Here is a 20083-nt window from a genome sequence, read left to right as displayed (position 1 = left end):
AGTCACATTCAGGGTGCCTAAAAATGTAGCAACTATCTAGTAACAAGGGTTTTAGAAGCATGGTGTTGCATAAAGGTATGAGCAATTATAACCAGTATATGCATTGATTATTACTTTTTTATCATCTATATCATAAAGCCTTCAGACAGAGATAGTTGATAAGCAGAGCTTTAAAGCAATTACATTTTGGAAAGGCATGATCTTTTAGAGATTATAACCTTTTGGAAAACCAGGAATCTCCATAGCCTTATGGAAGTGTGACCCTTTTCGAGATTAAGTAGCACTCACACTATTTGGAATGTTCATAACCTTTTGGAAAGTATGATCTTCCTAAGAAGAGTTAAATACTGGTTCCAGTCCATCTCTTCAGTCTAATACATTACTGAACATTGACTCGGTAAAGACTGTCTATGCCAGTGGTTCTCAACCTGGGGGTCGCGACCCCCAAGGGGGTCGCTTGGCCATTTTCTGGGGGTCGCGAAGCCGCCCGGGTTGGCGTCGCCCCCCTCCAAAATGGCTGCCGGCTCCTGTGCGAGCCAAACAGCCAAGGCAATGGAGGGGGCCTTTCCTGCTTGCCCCACGTGCCCTCCAGCCTCGGAGGACGCGAGAGGCGAGTGTAAGGCCCCCGTCATGGGGACGGCCATGGAGGGGGCCTTTCCCACTTGCCCCACGTGCCCTCCGGCTTCAGAGGACGCGAGGGGCGAGTGTAAGGCCCCCGCCATGGCGGCGGCCATGGAGGGGGCCTTTCCTGCTCGCCCCACGCGCCCTCCGCCTTCAGAGGACGCGAGGGGCGAGTGTAGAACAAATCTTTGTACATGCCTCCCCCAAACCCCTCCAGTATTATCTGTTGGTCATGGAAGTCCTGTATGCCAAGTTTGGTTCAATTCTATTGTTGGTGGAGTCCAGAATGCTCTTTGGTGCCTAGTGAACTATAATTCACACAAGTGCAATTCCCAAAAAGTCAGAGCTGAATCTGTTGGCAATTCCTGTTGGTAATTCCAATCCCTTCATCCACTGTCCATATCATTAATCACTATGCTTTAATTATGTTCAATTTGTAACAATGGAAATACATCCTGCATATCAGATGTTTACATTACAATTCATAACAGTACAGTTATGACATAGCAACAAAAATATGGTTGAGTGTCACCACAACATGAGGAACTGTATTTAGGGGTCACTGCATTAGAAAGGTTGAGAACCAATGGTCTATGCACTGCAGGACACTGACTACTGCATACTGTACTGACTGACTTCTAATGTAAACTGACTTCTGAAATAGAGTCTCGATCTGAATAGTCCCAGATCAGGTCACAAGGTTTGCAGTCCTTCCCACAACGTCAATCAACATAGTGTTAATTTATTTCGCGTATTTCTACCCTGCCCTTCTCAACCCCCGAGGGGGAACTCAGGGCGGTTTACAAAGGCACAATTCGATGCCAGCATAAGCATAACAATGGATAAAACATGTAAACAGCAATTATAACAATTAAGACAGTCAGTATATACATCAGAATCAATAAAAACAATCTAATGCTCAGCATTTGCCATCTCAGAGTCCGTAAACTGCATATATATTGATATGCAGTTAAGGGAAAACTGCATATCAATATATACATACAATATAGTAAACAATGACAATTATATACATAACAAGTAACGGATATAGGAGGCTTGTAGAAGGTTGCTATTTCCAACATTAAACAATTACTGCAAGTGTCCAAAACCCAAGTGGCAAATATTTGAATGGATTTTTAAAATACTTTTAAACAGTCTTTTCCTTTGTTGAAACTAATACAAGTATTTTGCAGTATTGTGATTGCATTTTATGTTGTCAGGGGCATTGTGCTGGAACTGTACCAGTTCCAGATCCCTTTGTCTGGCTTCCTTGCCCATAGTTTTAGAACAGTTTCCTTTATATTAGTTTTTGTGAGAGTGGAGTTTGGGAGAACCCTTCCTTGTTTCTGTCAGCCATTTTGTTTGCCCTTTGCCTGAGGAAAAGGGAGCTGTTTTGTGTCAGTTAGTTGGCCACGCCTCTTTGCCTTAGGTAAAGGAGCAATTATAGATCATAGACCACCAGGGAATCCTTGAAGCGGGATGTGTCTTCTGTTGGTCCCAGAGATTCAGGCTTGGACAAGCCATTTCAAGTCAATACTATAACCAATTGTACTATATAACCAGTTGCACTTCATAACCAGTTATATTACCTACAATCTGTTACTTCAGACCATTTATTTATTTATTTCGGGCTTTTATATCCTGTCGTCTCTCAATCTCCACAGAGGGACTACAACCAGTACTTCAACCAATTACTGGGTGCAGCAGCATAACTTCCTTTTTTCAAAACTTAATAAAATCCATTGTATGAATCAGAATTTTTGTTATAATGTAGGCGCATACCTAAAGTTTTGTTTTACATAGTTAGGTAGGTGATGTCCCCCATTCTCCATACACTGAGTAAACCGATTTCTGGCGTTTGTCATGACTCTTGCCAGCATAGCAGGCGTTATGTTGGCAATTTCTTCCTGGATGTTGGTCTTCAAATCTTGTAGGGTCCTTGGAAAGTTTACATAAACCTGGGATTCCAAAAAACCCCATAGAAAAAATCACAAGGGGCCAAATCTGGAGAGCGGGCGAGCCACTCCAAATCCCCCCTAATTGAGATGAGTCGCTCTGGGAAGTGATCCCTCAAAACAGCCATCGATGCTCTTAAAGTGTGTGCAGTTGCACCGTTTTGTTGGAACCAAATGTCCCCTAAGTCCAACCCATCTAACCGTGGGAAAAAAAAATTCCTGTAACATGTTTACATACCGTTCCGATTTCACTGTCACTGCGACTTCATTTTCCTCAAAGAACCAGGAACCAATAATTCCAGCTGAGGAAATTGCACACCACACTGTGATTTTAGGTGAATGCAAAGGCCTTTGATGTAATTCTCGAGGATTGTTGTCAGCCCAGTAGCGCAGGTTTTGTTGTTGACGGATCCAGACAAATGAAAATGGGCTTCATCACTAAAAAAAACAATAGCGTCCTCAGGAACGACTTTGAGAAGAACCTCACACGCGTTCCTCCAAGAATTGAAGTCACGTTCAGAAAGTTCCTGCACAATCGCCATCTTCTAAGGATGGAAACGAAGATCATCATGAAGAATTCTCCTCACAGAACGATTGGAAAATCCAAGGGCAGATGCATGTTTGCGCGCAGAACGCTGTGGTGATCGCAACATTGAAGCTCTCACTACCTCAATGTTCTCAGGTGATCTAATGGGCTGAGGGACTCCAGTTCTTCGTCTTGTCACACTTGCAGTTTGTCTGAATGTAGTGACCCATGTTTTCTGGTCCGGGACAGGGGCCAATGGGGCTAAATTAAAGCGATTCCGAAAAGCGCACTGGATTGCAATCACAGAACATCCGCTCGAAAAGTAGGCCTCAACGGCAAAAGCACGCTCCTCACTGTTCCAACGCATGATGGCGACTGAACTGTGTCAGGACAAAACTTTATACTCCCGCCTCTCGAAAGAGACCACTAGCGCTCCGCTACGTCTTTAACCGACTGAATGGCACACATTTTAAAAAAGGAAGTTATGCTGCCACACCCTGTAGTTAAACAACAACTGGTTAATGCTGTGGGTATTGGTCGCCTCAGAGGCCTGTATACCAGAGACTGAGAGCAAGGGAAACTGTAATCTATTCTCCTCATGAAAACTGTCATAATATATTCTTCTCAGAAACGTCCACGTCTGGCAGCTTCAGAATCATATTTTAAATATGAACTTTGTTTTGGGAAAATCAAGCTAGTGCCTGGATGGCATCAGACCCAAGACCTGTTAATAAATTGTTACCTTTTTCTCAAAGCAACAGCATGGACATTAACTCTTTCGGGTTCCTTGCCCCAAAAGAAGGCAATCCAGCATCCCCCAAGTTGACAGAGAGTTAAGACACATTAATGCCAAAGAGACCTTAAAAGCAGCTTCGGTGTGACCACACAGGCATGCTTTAAGTCATGTTTTCCAGCTAGTGTGGATTCTAAATGGTACATATCTTCTTTTAATAATGTCTTAAGATCAACGTAAATTGGAAAATAAGTGTAAAACAATCCATGTGCTGTTTGTTAGGGCGTAAACCGGAGGAAGAATGTGGAGATGACAACGGTTTGGAGGAGAATTCGAGAGATGAACAGGTAGGAAGAATATATGTGAAGCTTAATTTAGTCTTTAAAGGTTCTGTGTCAAGCCACAGGAATGATGGTGTGTGGTTGTCTTTTCAATCCCATTATAGGAGGATATTGAAGCAAGTTCAGAAAACTTGCAGGAAATGGACATGGGAGACATGAGTGTTCTCGAGGAAGCTGAAATAGACAACTCCAGTGCTGTTGACGGTGGAGATGACTACAGTTCCGAAAACATTCTTGACTCTGATAAAGACAATATTGATGTTGAAATGAAAGAACTTCCAGAGCAGCTAATGGAGAGCGAGGTAAATAAACGGTGGATGCTTCTTTACAGACATTTTAAAATGGATGATTTAACAATTGGTGTTCCTTAACCACACTAATTTATAATCCTTTGATGTCTGTGCTGCCCAGACTCTTTTGATTTCTGGCTTCAGCTGTCGTATGTATCTGTACTGTGCTCCTGCCAAGGCCAGGAGAGGAACAGTTGCAGAACTATTCTGATCAGCAGAATTGTAGACAAAATAAATCAGGGTGCACACGAGTCTTAGCAGAGGTCCAGGTGTCATAATTCTGTGTTGCAACCAAGGTCAAGGGATTGGCTTGCTAAGGGCCTATGTTGTTTTAGGACTTGGTTCCTTCTAACACGGATGGACATGTTTATTCCAACCTTCCAGGCCTACCTCCCAAAAAACGCAGTTTCTCTGAGCCTTGACATGCTTACTGCTTCATTTGGGGAGCAAGCTGCACATTCTAATGCAAATATGGGCAAACCCAGGCCCGGGGGCCAGATGCAGCCCCTTGAGCTCTTTTCAGGCCCTCCTCTCTCTCTCACCATCCTACCCTTCCCCCTTCCTCTCTTTCCTTCCCTCCCTCTTTCTCCTTCCCTTCCACCATTTCATCATTCCTTCCCTTTTTTTCCCCCTTCCTTCTCTTTTCTCTCTCCCTTCCCTCCCTCTTTCTCCTTCCCTTCCACCCCTTGATCCTTCCCTCACTCACTTTCTCCTTCCCTCCCTTTTGTCTTTCCTTCCTTTTCTCATTCTTTCCTCCTTCCCTCCCTCTCTTTCCTTCCATCCTTTCTTCCCTTTCGTCTTTCCTTCTCTTTCCTCCCTTTCTCGTTCTTTCTCTTTCCTTTATCCTTCCCTTTCTTCCTTCCATTTTCCCTTCCACCCTTTCATCCTTCCTTCCCTATTTCCTCCCTCTCTCCCTTTTTCTCCTTCCTTCCCTTTTGTCTTTCCTTCCTTCTCTCTTTCCTTTATCCTTCCCTTCCTTCCATACTTCTTTTGCTCCCTTCCTTCCTCCCTCGCTCCCTTCCTTTCTTCCTTCTCTCCCCTTCCCTTCATTCCTTTCATCCTTTTCTTCCACCCTCTCATCCTCATTCCCTTCCTTCCTTCTTTCCTTCCTCCCTCCCCCTCTCCCTCTTTCTCCTTCCATCCATCCCTTCCTCCCTTTTGTTCTTCCTTCCTTCCTTTTGTCACCAGGAAGCCAATCCTCCTAGCAGGGAGTGCTAGCATATGGCCCCCAAGTTACAAAGTTTGCCCATGCCTGTTCTAGTGACTGCATTTAGATGTGTATGTGTGCTGTTTTTTCACCTATTTCCATTAAGATGTTTGGGAATCCTTTGTAAACAAGATTCAGGCTCATCTTTTGGGGTACTGGGGTGTTTTTACATCAGATGGGCCATGACCCAGGAAGGGAGCCATCTTTGGGCAAGTCTGGACCAAGCCACAATTAACATACTCCTTTCAGCTTGTTTAAGAGGAAACTTTTCTGGGACATTTGTGCATCTTTTTGGTTTTTACTCTGACAGGAGAATGGTGATGAGCTCGATGACCAGCTAGAAACTGCTGCCCCTGATTTAGCAACTGTGAAGGTAATGGCACTTGCTTCTCTTGAAGTTGTCTCCTAACTGGATACAAAAGTGATACAACGCAGGAAGATCTGTGAGCCCACCCCAAGCCTAAAAACAGTGTGTTCAGGAACATAACTCGTCCTTCAGTAAATGTTTGCTCTTGTCTTTCCCAGTTTTAATTATTAGTACAGCTTTATTTATTTATTTATTTATTTCGAGCATTTTTGCCCCACCCTTCTCAACCCCTAGGGGGACTCAGGGCAGCTTACAATTGGCAACAATTCAATGCTGCTTCATAAAATACAATAGCAAAAATAGCAATTAAAACCATGAAGATTAAAATAAAAATTATACAGTATACTTACAATCCATTTAGTTATTGCCAGACTGGTGGCTATTTATCTAGCCATATACTAATGATTACTCCGCTTCACTTATCCAAATCCACAAGCTTCTCTTGTTATTTGGATTCCAAGCAGGCTCTGGAAGGTTTTGTAAAGCAGATTATTGTAGTGGTTGGATGGAGTGACCTTTTATTGACTTCTCTCCTGTATTCTGGGCAAGGCATAAACTTCATTGAGCTTAATTTTAAGACCAGTTAAAGAGTAGCTCATTCCAAACTGCTTACAGTCCTGAGAATGCTCTCTTCTGGCAGTCCTTGACCTCCATCCCATTATTATTATTATTATTATCATCATAAAAGTATTCAGTGGGAATGAAGATAGACTGCCTTCTTGCTTGATTGCCTTCAGACTCTAAATTCCATGTTTATGAGGCCAAACTAGCTTCACCTCTGATGGAAATATGGGGGGTTTTTTTCAGACAGGCTATCAACCTGGTCTATTTTCTCACATGGGAGCCCCCGGTGGCGCAGTGGGTTAAACTCCTGTGCCGGCAGGACTGAAGACCGACAGGTCACAGGTTCGAATCCGGGGAGAGGCGGATGAGCTCCCTCTATCAGCTCCAGTTCCTCATGCAGGGACATGAGAGAAGCCTCCCACAAGGATGATAAAAACATCAAATCATCTGGGCGTCCCCTGGGCAACGTCCTTGCAGACGGCCAATTCTCTCACACCAGAAACTACACTCCTGACACGACAAAAAAAAAAAATTAAAAAATCTCACATAAATAAATGTATGTATTAAGTGTATTGGCGTGCTCTGATTGAATTGCCTCTAAATAGCTTGAGTCTCCCTTTTCCAGTAATCCAAAATACTCCAAAAACTGAAACTTCTTTCCATTTCTCACCAATAGTTTCTTTCCTGACATCCCTTGAGGCAGAGTTTGCTGAACCCTCATAAACAAACCCCTCCAATTTCTACATTCTCCTGTTAAAATTAACAAGGCCACAAAACTGAATTGAAAATATATACTTTCCCAGTGTATTCTCTTCTTTTATCCTTTGTGAGTTTCTTAGTTTGGGATCTGTTCTCAAGTGTTTTCTTAAGCCTTGTAATTGCACTGGGGAACAATAGCTACTGAGGCCAGAATTGGTGCTTTGGGCTTCCCTATTTCCCCAAGAGCCTAATTAAAAGTGAGGCTATTTGGCTTTTGTACCGATCACTCACCTCCCTTGGAAAAGTCTTGGTTTCTAGCTTTAATCCCCTAATGGTGCAATGGGTTACACCCTTGTGCCAGTAGGACTGCTGACCGAAAGGTTGGTGGCTCAAATCTGGGGAGCAGGGTGAGCTCCCATCTGTCAGCACCAGCTTCTCATGCGGGGACATCTGGGTAAAACATCTGGGCGTCCCCTGGGCAACGTCCTTGCAGGCGGCCAATTCTCTCATACCAGAAAGAACTTGCAGTTTCTCAAGTCGTTCCTGACACACAAAAAACTAGTATAGACTTCTTGTCTCTTTGGAACTTCTATAAAATTTACTTCGGCTTTTGACTTCATTTGAAAGATTTCCCGGAGTCTAAATGCCTATAATAATTGAATCTGGAAAGGAATTCCACCAAACTCATTGAGAGTCAGGTCTTACACACATCGGACTGTCTTAACTTTGTCCATCCATTTTTTGCTACAGGATTTGGAAGAGCAGCGTTCGGAGCCAGGTATTTCTCAATTAATTTCTTTAAATTAAACCCAGGGTGTGACCTTGTAATTGTGTAGCCGACAGATCCCTACCTTTGCAAAATTCGTAAACTCAGCCATATCTCTAGATCTGAGAAGTAATGCCTGTCATTTAGCAAGCGCTTTTTCAGAGCTGAAAAACAACTCAATTTAGTGTCACAAATGCGCTTGAAGAAATGTTAAATGAAAAGAGAGAGAAAAATGCTTCTCAAAGAAAAGATGTTTGTTTGTTTATGATTGCTTGATCAGGTAGCAGTAAAGGCAGCTTAACAGATTCTAGACGAATACACAGTTGTGTAAGTGAGTTACAGCGTAACGGAAGAAGGAAGATGAGAGGTTCTGCATGGAAATCCCATAAAATGCTATATGCTTTCTTGGACTCACATTTGTACGCCTTCCGAAGACATCCCCGTTCTCATGTTGGAAACAAAAAAAAAAAAGAACAAAATTCAGAGTTTGAAATGGAATTTTATGTTCTTTGGTTCATTCCGTTTAAGTCTCTTGGAATATGGGAAGAATAACCCTCTTGAAGAACCCATCAAGAACAAGCCAGGAAAAGTTGTCGTTAAAACTAATAGGGTCATATCTATTTCCTCATAGCTTATGGTCTTGCTATAGTAAAGCCGTGTCTTAATTAGCACTAGGTATATGAATGTGATACTAGCCGCAAGGATTTTCCAGTCTCTGTGTAGCGTTAGTGGGGCAGCCATGCCCGAGCCGCCTTTGTCTGTGCTGTGTTTCCCTGGTTGATTAAACCTTGTGCCATTCTATTCCTGTTAAATCCATAGAAAATGAGAAAATGCTCGACATTTTGGGTGACACTTGTAAATCTGAGCCCCTTAACGAAGACCCTCCGGAAGCGGAGCAGGAAGCGCATGAGCCGTTGCCGGTGGGCCAAGAGGAAGAGGAAGAGGCGCTTGGCGGCACCACCGCTCGGCCGGACGAAGAGCGTTTAGATTCGGAGGGCAAGAAAAAGAAAGAGGAAGATCAAGAAGAAGAGAAAGAAGAAGAGGAAGAGGAAAGCAAGGCCTTAGTGGTAGCAAAAGGGGAGCTGAGCGGAGAGAGTGTTAAGGAAACCACAGTGGACTCTGACTCTTTAGCCTTAGCGAGCAGGAGTGAAGGAGGAGGAGATGAGAGTAGCAGAGGAGCCCAAACTCTGGAAGCCAGTAGTGAGGAAACCGCGGAGGAGGAGAAGGAGACGGAGACAAGGCCCCAAGGGGGGAGCCCCGAGGAGGCCGTGAAGACGGAAGCCCAGGCTCAGGGTCAGGAGGAGGAGCAGGAGGAGCAGGAGGAAGAGTCCTCTGCCACTAAAGAGCCCTCTGCCCAAGAGGGTGGTGATCTGAACATGAGGTTGGTTTCTTCTCCTCCGTTTTAGACCAGACGCTGTCTTTATTATATATAAAAAGATCTCATTGAGTCACAGTGTGCCTTCAAATTGGCCTGCAAGACTACCTTGTCTAAAAAAAAGAGAGAGAGACATCTTGTAGGTTTTCTTTTGTTTTCTCTCCTTCTCGGTTAAAAAAAGGTTTTATTTCTTTTCTTTGTTTGCGACCTTCCGAGGTTGTTTCTCTTTACCCGTTGCCTTGTTTAACTATCTACAAGGTGTTCTGCCTTGAAGCTTGACCCGCCCCCCCCCCCAAAAAAAACACCTTATTGCTTATTTTAATACAAAAAAAGTCCTCTTGCCTTTCCATCCAGAAGTACATTAACAGTCATAAAGCCACACACACAAATTATTTGGGCAACTAATTATGGTAGGTATTAGAGTCCTCCCCCCTCCCCTTTATTAATTTAATGCCAATTTGTTCCTGTTTCTGTCCTGATTAGTTTTTGCTTTTCTGTTTTTCCTTCTTTTTCTGCCCTTAGTTCTGAGGAGACCAGAGAGTCAACACTGGCTTCAAAAGAGGAAAGAGGTAAATGCTTTTAATTACAATTGTATATTTATTTCTTCAATCCGATTACTCCATCAATTGTAAGACGCATCCTAATTTGATTACCACCACCAATAACATAAATACATAAGATACACCTGCGATTCTAAGACACATCCCATTTTTCGAGGTATTTATCTAGGGCAGTGGTTCTCAACCTGGGGTCCCCAGATGTTTTTGGCCTACAACTCCCAGAAGTCTCATCCAGTTTACCAGCTGTTAGGATTTCTGGGAGTTGAAGGCCAAAAACATCTGGGGACCCCAGGTTGAGAACCACTGATCTAGGGAAAAGCATGTCTTTATTGCAAATTCCATAACCTATTGGAAATAAGTGCACCACAACCTTATTGAAAAGGTAAAAATGATGTCACATCCATTTGGCAAATGCGAATCTCTTTGAACATGTGGAGACCACCTTCTGAAAACCACTAGCCAAGAAAAGCATGACCTTGTTAGAAGTCAACTCTTTGAACAAGTGATATTCATAAGCATTCATGTAATGGCACACAGGTAACTCAGCTCTTAAACTGAAGAACCATGTCTTTAAACTGCCATGGATACAGATATGCCACTACAAAAATATATTTGGTTAGGCTTGGAAGGTTGCTATTTCCAAAAATCTTGCAACTGAAAAAATATGGTAATTAAAATATTTAAGCATAAAGCTCTTAAATATAGGAATGAAGGCAATTTTTTTTAAAGATACAATTTTCATCTAGGCTCCTAAACAATACAGATATGATGTGCCGCATGGTTCCGTCCTGTTGACTTTAATTAATGACTTAGATCAGGGGTCCTCAAACTAAGGCCCGCAGGCCAAACCTGGCCCCCCGGGGGCATTCATCCAGCCTGCGGATGCGCTGGGCCGCCACACCCATTGGTCTTCTCCCAGTGTTGGGTTGGTGTAGGAAGCGCATGCCCAGGGGACGGTGGAGGGAGCGTGCTCCCTGCACCAGCCCTTTTCACCCACACGCTTGTCAACGTCCCCTGGGAGTGTGCTCCCTGCACCACCCCTTTTCCCTGCGCACTTGCAAACACCGGGAGAAGGACGCTCCCTGCCGTTGGCAAGTGCACGGGGGAAGAGGACCAGTGCAGGGAGTGCGCTCCCTCCACTGGCCCCTGGGCACGCACTCTCTGCACCATCCCTCTCCCAGCATTGGCAAATGCACGGGGGAAGAGGGGGAAGAGGTCGCCACTGGGGTGCTCCCTGCCTCGAGGGGCAGCCCGGTGGCTCTGATGCCATGGCAACAGTGCGCCTCTCCTGGGGCTGTGCCAGCACTCCTCTACGGAACAGCAAAGAGCCTTCTCCCAGCAGCTGTGCCTCCAAGCAGTGGGAGAGAGCCCTGTGGTTTTAATTACAGAGCTGAAGCAATTGAAGGTACTGCAAATCCCATACTCTGTTGTAGATCCTACCTCAAACCCCTCCAGTATGTTCCGTTAGTCATGGGACTTTTGTATGTCAAGTTGAAAATTTTCTTTGATGGCTGGTGAACTATAAATCCTCACAACTGCAATTTCCAAATATCAGGGTCTCTTTTCCCCAAATCCCTCCATATGTTCTCTTGGTCATGGACTTCTGTATGCCGAGTTTGGTTCAGTTCCATTTTTGGAGGAACTCAGAATGCTCTTTGATGGCTGGTGAACTATAAATCCTCAGAACTGCAATTCCCAAACCCCTCCTGCTTTAAAGAATAGCAATGATATTTAGTTCTATTGTAATGTTTCATATATTTGTAGATTTAAAATTGTAATGAAATGTATGCTGCTTTGCACCCTTCCACACAGCTGTATAAAATCCACTTAACTGGCTTATATGGCAGTGTGGACTCTGATAATGCAGTTCAAAGCAGATATTGTGAATTATCTGTCTTGATATTCTGGGATATATGGCTGTTTGGAAGGGCCCTTTCAGACAGGCCCTATATCCCAGGATCTGATCCTAGGTTTTCTGTTTATCCCAGATTATCTGGCAGTGCAGACTCATATAATCCAGTTTAAAGCAGAAAACCTGGGATCAGATCCTGGGATCTAGGGCCTGTCTGGAAGGGCCCACAGTCTCCTTGTGGAGACTGTGTGTATAAAGTGGTGTATAAATAAACATAATGATAGAATTGTAGAACAGAAATCTGTTCCTGGTTTGAAAGTGTTATTTTCTTTTTAATTGTGTAGCCCTTATTTTGAAAGTAGTAGTTCTCATCCAGAAACCTTGTGTGGCTGCCACAAACTATGATGACAAGAGGTTATGGGAGTTTGGCCAATAGGCTGATCAGTTAAACATATTCATGTGTTCCCTGCTGTTATAGTAAGCCTGTTACCCATGCTACGACATGCTTGAAGTCAAAATTTCATTTATTTGTGATTAGAAATAAATGTTTCACAATATATAAAAAGAAATGTTTCACAATATTCCCGTGTAAACTATAGTCCGCCCCCCCAACAGTCTGAGGGGCAGTGAACTGGCCCCCTGTTCAAAAAGTTTGAGGACCCCTGACTTAGATGAAGGGTGAGAAGGCATGATCATCAAGTTTGCAAACAGCACCAAATTGCGAAGGAGATCTCATACACCAGAAGACAGGAGCAGAATTCAAAACAATCTTAACAAATTAGGGAGATGATTGGCCAAAACTAACAAAATGAAGTTCAACAGTGACAAATGCAAGATACTCCACTTAGGCAGAAAATATGAAATGCAAAGATACAGAATGGGGGACAATGCCTGGCTCAATAGCAGTACTTGTCAGTACGTGTTAAACGTGTTAAACTTGTCCTCGTGGGGAACAAGATTAACATCAGCCAACTATGCGATGCAGTGGCTAATAACGCCAATGGGATTTTGGCCTGCATCAAGAGAAGTCTAGTGCCTAGATCCAGGAAAGTCATGCTACCCCTCCCTTCTATTCTGCCTTGGTCAGACCACTTTACCTGGAATCACACTGTATCCAATTCTGGGCACTGCAGTTGAAGGGAGATGCTGTTGACTAAATTGGAATGTGTCCAGAGGAGGATAACTCAAATGATGAAGGGTCTGGTAACAAGCCCTATGAGGAGCGGCTTAAAGAGCTGGGCATGTTTAACCTGCAGAAAAGAAGGCTGAGAGGAGACATAATGAGGACCATTTATAAATATCTGAGGGGAAGTCATAGGGAGGAGGGAGCAGGCTTGTTTTCTGCTGCCCTGGGGACTAGGACGCAATGGAACAATGGCTTCAAATTACAGGAAATAAGATTCCACCTGAACGTTAAGAAGAACTTCCTCACTGTAAGAGCTGTTCAGCAGTGGAACTCTCTCTCCACCCCGAAGTGTGGTGGGGGCTCCTTCTTTCAAGGCTTTTAAACAGAGGCTGGATGGCCATCTGTCAGGAGTGCTTTGAATGCAATTTTCCTGCTTCTTGGCAGAATGGGGTTGGACTGAATGGCCCATCAGGTCTCTTCCAACTATGATTCAATGATGTTGAACTACAATTCCCTTTGTTATTTTTCCCAAGATTGGTTTGGGTTGCTGACTGTCGCAACACCGTTTGGAGGGCTACAGGCTCTCCAGCCCCGTCAGTCTTTTTGTTTATAATGTATATATTTTGCATGGGAGAAGCAGTACATACACTGATACTAAGTGCTTCTTGTTTCCACATAGGCCGCAGTGCTAGTAGTAGCAGCAGCGCAAGTTCTGGCAGGAACTTCTGGGTGAGCGGCCTGGCATCCACCACCCGAGCAACGGACTTGAAAAACCTCTTTAGCAAATACGGAAAAGTAAGAGGATCTCAATTAACTGATCAAGTCTTAACAGTGGCACTCATAGGCTTTCTGGCCTACTCCCTGAAAACCTTAGCGTTTTGTTTAAGGCTCCCTCCCTCAGAAAAGAAATAGTTTGTGGTGTGATCTACATTTTGCAGAACTCTGGGTTCTCTTTCATTCAAGAGGACCCTTTATTGAACTAAACTGCGTGTTTTCCTTCCTGATTTTACAAAGAACTCTTTGAAGCATCATATCCTCAAATAGTGACAGGTTATAATAATGTTGATGATGATGATGATGCAAAATGCTGCTGGGGAGGACACTTAACTAAGGCCTAGATACTTTAAAATTGCCCCACTCAGTGTGTATATATACTAGCAGAATTGTGTTGCTGTCCCCCTGATTTCATCCTGTCTTTTTCCGTCTCCTCATCCTTTTCCCCTTTTCTTTTCCCCTCCTTCCTTTTTCTTTCTCCCTTCCCATTTCCTTCCTTCTGCTGTGCCTCTTTCCTTCTGCTCCTCTTTCTCTCTTCTCCAGCTCTGAAAGGGTCTATGTTGCACTCCAGGCCCACCACACCACACAGGAGTCCAAGAATATAAACTAACAGTTTATTGTAAAACATATTAAAAGAATATAAAAATCAGGAGTAAGAAAGGAAGATATATAATCCCCAAAAAATAGCAACATATGATAATCCAACAATAATCCAAAAATTCCAGAGTATCATAAAGTTCCAGAGGTGACAAAGCCCAAGAACAGCCAAGAATCACAGATACAGAATAAGTCCACAATCAAGAAGGTGTAACTAGTAAAACTTGAAGAGGAGTAAATGAACAGGAACATAGAAAACGTCAAGATACAGTAAATCCAAAATCAAAGCTTGACTTGAACAAGGAACAAGAGAACTCGGACTTAGCTTCTCACTCTAATGCAGCATTGCCTGAACTGACCTTAAGGTAAACAACTTATTATTTAATAGACACCCATGAAATCATTCCATTTCCCGTGAATTTCCTTTACCAATAATGATGATGATGATGATAAACTTTATTTATACCCCTCCACCACCATCTCCCCAAAGGGGACTCAGGGCGGCTTACATGAGGCCAAGCCCGATAATACAGTTACAATAAAATGAATACAAAACAGCAAAAATAACAACGCAATAAAATAAGGCAATATAATAAGTGAACATAAGAACAAAACAGAGCAGTGCAAGATACAGTAACAAACACACACAATGGACAGGCCAAATGTACACATAAAGTGATAAAACCCTGGATGAGATAACAATAAAAAAGATGTATTTGTAAGGGAGAAGCTCGTGGAGGACGGAACAGTGGAGTCAAGCCTTTAAAAAAAGGTGAGGAGAAGGGCAGTATGAGGACAAGTTGAGGGAGAAGACAACAGGAAAGTAATATGTGGTCACTCTCCAAAGGCACACCGGAAGAGCCAAGTTTCTAGATTCTTCTTAAAGGCTGCAAGGGTGGGGCCTTGCCTAATCTCACCAGGCAGTGAGTTCCACAGCCAGGGGGCCACATTAGAGAAGGCTCTCTCTGCTGTGCCATGTAGTCTCTCTGAACAACACAATCTATTTTCAGCTATGATTTGTAAACGAAGACTTTTGTTGATCTCTGTAGCTACAGATGGCTGGGAAATCTCCTTATCACTCAACTCTTCTCTCGATTCCTTATCTGCTATTGCTACTTCTGACTCGCATAAATGCCCTTGAGGCCCTGCATTTTCCAAGCCGGTTTTCTCACAGAGAGAACCATCATTTTCCAGACTTGAATTTCCCATACTTGAGAGCCCATCACTTTGTGCCACAGGAAAGGCCACAATCTTCTCTAAATCATCAGTTCAATCATCGGCCTCTGGTGACTGATCTACAACAATCCATCTCAGAATGTCTTCAGAGAAACGTGGCTTTTTGTGGCTCTTTCCTTCCGTCATACTTTTCCGTTCTCATCCTGCCTTCCCTCTCTTCTCCTTTCCCTTCTTTTTCTCTTTCTTTCTTTCTTTCTTTCTTTCTTTCTTTTCCTTCCATTCCCCTTTTTCTCTCCTCCAGCTCTGAGAAGACCTATTTCACAATTTATCCAGGACAACATGGCTTTCTTTGTTGCTCTTTTCTTCCCTCCCCTCATACCTTTCCCTTCTCGTCCTTCCTTCCTTGGCTCCCTACCTTCTTTCCTTACTTTTTATCTTTTTTGCTTTCTTTCCTTTTTTCCACTCCCCTTTCTCTGTCTTTCATCGAATCTCCAGGGCAAAATTGCACCTTCCTTACTTGCCTCCTTTTTCCTTCTTCCTTGCTCCCTTTCTCCTTTCCTTGCGTTCCTTTCTTTTTTTTCCTCTTCCTTCGTCGCTTCCCCTCATACACATGTCCCTTTTCTTTCTCAGTGACCTCACAGAAGGCCACTGGATTCTCATGTAGCAATAGCATTTGTGATATAGACTTTTATAGATAGATAGATTATGCTCATGTTCAGGTTTTGCCGCCATTAAAAAATAATGGTCTGCCTCTATTAAATGTCTCTGCTTTGTTGTCTCTGCCTTCCAAGGTGGTTGGTGCCAAAGTGGTGACCAACGCCCGCAGCCCTGGCTTGCGGTGTTATGGATTTGTGACGATGTCCACCTCCGAGGAGGCTTCAAAGTGCATCACCCATTGTCATAAAACCGAGTTACATGGGAAAATCATTTCCATTGAAAAGGTCAGTCCTCTGGTTTCACGCAATTTTTGTCCCCTTGAACCCGTTCAGGTGCTTGTTTGTGTTCTGCCTCACAATTAATGTTATTTCAGGCCAAAAACGAGCCAGCGACAAAGAAGCTCTTGGACAAAAAGGATGGTGATGCTAAGGAGGATGCATCCCCTGGTGAGAGGTAATGTTCAACGAGATTGATTGTTCTTAGAGAGAAAAAGTGGGGTAATGATAATAATGTTCTGATCCTGGTTTGAAAGTGTTATTTCCTGTTTCATTGTGTGGGACGTACTTTGAAAGTAGTTGTTCTACTCCAGAAACTTTGTTTTTGTGGCTGTCACAAATTGGTTGAATTGGTTGAGACTCAGTGAGATACTTGTCGAAAAACTAGAGCAAAATGTGCTGCGGGATGTCCCTCCTGCAAAAACAAACATTTCTGCAGTTTAATTAAATTTTCCCATATTTTACAATAGACCCAATGAGGAAATGACATAACCTAGGAACAAAAAAAATGTGTTACATAGTGTAATAGTAGTAGTAATAATAATTTTTCAAAAGATCTTTTAAATTTTCCAATGCAAATGTGTATCCCCAATAATTTTTAAAGCTAGAAATTGAAAACCTACTTGGATAAGTTAGTCTTTTAAAACAGAAAAACAACCCTGATGGGGTTATTTTAAGATTGCCATAAATTGGGAATTACTGTACCCCTATATACTCGAATATAAGCCGCCCCAAATATAAACTGAGGCACTCAATTTTACCACAAAAAAACTGGGAAAATGTATTGACTCAAGTATAAGCCGAGGGTGGGAAGTGCAACAGCTTCTGGTAAATTTCAAAATAAAAATAGATACAATTAAAATTACCTTAATTGAAGCATCAGTAGATTAAATTTTATTCAGTATTTACATGAAACCAATTTAAGATGACTTTCCAACTCCGATTAAATTGTTATTTTAACCTTCAATGTAAATGTTGCTTATGTATCCTTCCATAATAATAAGAGTAAAATAATAAATGTAAAAATAATAATAGAGTAAAATAATGGAAATGTAGTAATAATAAAGTAAAATAATAAATGTAATAATAATAAGAGTAAAATAATTACTGTAATTCAAATAATAATACAATAAAATGTAATAATAATAATAGAATAAAAGAAATGAAGTAATAATAGTAAATTAATAAATGTAATAGTAATAATAACAATAGGGTAAAATAATGTAAATGTAATAACAAATAGATTAAAATAATAAATGTAATAATAATAATAATAATAATGAAAATTAAAATAATAAATAACTTTGTCTCGAGTATAAGTCATGGAGGGCTTTTTCAGCCTAAAAAGGGGGCTGAAAAACTCTGCTCATATTCAAGTATGTACAGTAATTGAAGGCATAACAAACAAGAAATACAGTTTGGAAGAAGCAAATTTCTTCTTCTTATTCGTTGGATCCCATATTAAACTAGCCTTTCCCAGGCTGGTGTTCTCCATATTTACAGCTCAGAGAGGGCCTTCTCCATTGGCTTGGATTTTCTTTTTGCAGATCTGCCAGTATAAAAAAGAGCGAGAAAGATGATGCTGATAAATCAGAGGAAAAGGAGAAAGAGGATTCAAAATCTGGATCGACAGATCCGTCCAAGACTGGAAAATCAGGTAATTGACAGTGTTCTTTCCATTAGGTATTTAGCTGGGTTTTATGCTGTTGGGTGTCTTTAATTCCCCTCGATTCTCCTGCAGGAAACAAAGGGACGGAAAGGACAGTGATCATGGATAAATCTAAGGGGGAGCCTGTTATCAGTGTGAAGACAACAAGCAGATCAAAAGAGAGAGTAAGTGGCATTTTTCTGAATTGTTTGCAATATTTGGGGGAGGGGATTAGAAATAATATGTAACTGGGGGTATTAGAAACGTATAATTCCAGGATTGGTATAAGATTGATGAGATGTCGGTAGGGAGATGCAATACAACACATCTGAAGGTGTGTTTTAATACCGTTCATATTTAATTCTCTTTTGATGTTTGTATATCTTTAGATTTTAAATCGTGTTATCTTACTGTTGTCTCTTTTTTAGAGAGGAAAAAGCAGGATACAAATAATAATAATAATAATAAAGTGCACCCAGTTAATAAAGGTGTTACTGTTGCACCCCAGGTCTGGAGCCACCTATGACCGCAGCACTACACAAGAGTCTGGTGCATAAGCAAACAGTTTCTTGTAAAAACACATAAAATATATGAAAAAAGCAGGAATAAGGCAAGGAAAGTAAAGGTGTAAGGCTTAGCAATAGATGATAGCCACACAGGAATCCAAAAAATCCAAAGGTAACACAGTCCAGGAATAGCCAAAAATCAAAAGCACAGCATAAATCCTCAAACAAAAGGTATACTTAGAAAACTTGAACAGGAATCATAAAGCAAGCACATAGAAAACTTCCAGAATACTTGAATCCAAAACCAAGACTTGACTTGACATAATTACTAGGAAACTCAAGCCTGACTTCTTGCTCGAAAGCCAACATTGCCTGAATTGAATTTGGGTTCACACAGGCTGACTATAAACAGACAAACAGTCATGGCATCTTCCACGGACTTTCCCTATCTGTTTCCCACAAAGCCTTGTTGATCTCTGGAACTGAATATCTATCCTAATCTGCAAGCGTAATTCTTTGCTTAGTTCTGTATTGCCAGGTGTTGTCCCGTGAGAGTTTTCTGCCAGTTTGTTTTCACTTGATCCCTTATCTAGGGATGTTGTTTCTATTTTTTGTGACTCACCTTGGAGCTCAGAGTGAATTGCATTCTCTTGTTCTTGGCCTGTATCACTATCCGAGGTAATTGTATTTTCTTGGCCTGTATCACTTTGAATCCCAGGAAAGCCCACAATCTTTTCCGAGTCTTAACTCATCAATGAACCATCAGCCCCTAGCTGTTGTCACTGCTGAAACTGCTGAGCTACAACAGTTAGTAGAAAGGACAGAGATAAAATCAAATTTTCTTCCTTTAATGGATAAAACCCTTTTCCAAATCTTTGCTTGAAAAAGAAAACTGCTTAGAAAGAAACCATGCAAGATCTTGGGGAAAGCTTCCTTTGAGAGGCCTCTTTTAAGGCTGATTTTTGAATCATAGGGTTGGAAAAGACCCCAAGGGCCATCCAGTCCAATGCCTTTAATGCCGGAAGACACAATCTGCTCCCTCACGACAGATGGCCATTCAGCCTCATAGAACTTACCATAGGCATAGATAAACTTCAGCCCTCCGAGTGTTTTGGACTTCAACACCCACTATTCCTCACAACCTACCAGGTGTTAGGAATTGTGGGAGTTGGAAGTCCAAAACACCTGGAGGGCCAAAGTTTGCCCGTGCCTAACTTAACAGGTTCATGGAGAAATAGAGCTATAGGATCCTAGAATCTTAGGGTTGGAAGGGACCCTTAAGGGCCATCCAGTTCAACACCTTTCTGCCAGGAAGGAAGGGCACCATCAAAGCCTTCCTTACAGATCGCCATCCAGCCTCTATTTCAAAGCCTCCAGAGAAGGAGCCTTCACAGGACTCCTAAGACAGAGAGTTCCACTATTAAATAGCTCCTCTTAACAGTCCGGAAATTCTTCCTCGGGTGGAATT

At 42.3% G+C, this 20083-nt stretch overlaps 1 protein-coding gene across 3 annotated transcripts in view; it reads left to right on the top strand.

Moving 5' to 3' along the window:
- LOC132781054 (scaffold attachment factor B1-like) overlaps window positions 1-20083 on the top strand; it is a 47040-nt gene that overhangs the window by 10773 nt on the left and 16184 nt on the right. For all 3 annotated transcript variants that reach the window (XM_060784981.2, XM_060784982.2, XM_060784980.2), the window contains exons 3-13: window positions 4118-4182; window positions 4281-4478; window positions 5984-6046; window positions 8054-8081; window positions 8889-9450; window positions 9967-10013; window positions 13662-13777; window positions 16321-16470; window positions 16560-16639; window positions 18009-18118; window positions 18203-18294. In XM_060784981.2, coding sequence (XP_060640964.2) covers window positions 4118-4182; window positions 4281-4478; window positions 5984-6046; window positions 8054-8081; window positions 8889-9450; window positions 9967-10013; window positions 13662-13777; window positions 16321-16470; window positions 16560-16639; window positions 18009-18118; window positions 18203-18294 — 1511 coding nt within the window. The remainder of the gene's footprint in view (window positions 1-4117; window positions 4183-4280; window positions 4479-5983; window positions 6047-8053; window positions 8082-8888; window positions 9451-9966; window positions 10014-13661; window positions 13778-16320; window positions 16471-16559; window positions 16640-18008; window positions 18119-18202; window positions 18295-20083) is intronic.

The sequence above is a fragment of the Anolis sagrei genome, chromosome X (assembly GCF_037176765.1).
Source record: "Anolis sagrei isolate rAnoSag1 chromosome X, rAnoSag1.mat, whole genome shotgun sequence".
Classification (NCBI taxonomy): domain Eukaryota; kingdom Metazoa; phylum Chordata; class Lepidosauria; order Squamata; family Dactyloidae; genus Anolis; species Anolis sagrei.
Note: the sequence above shows the minus strand (reverse complement) of the source record. Positions and strands in the feature narration are given on the sequence as shown.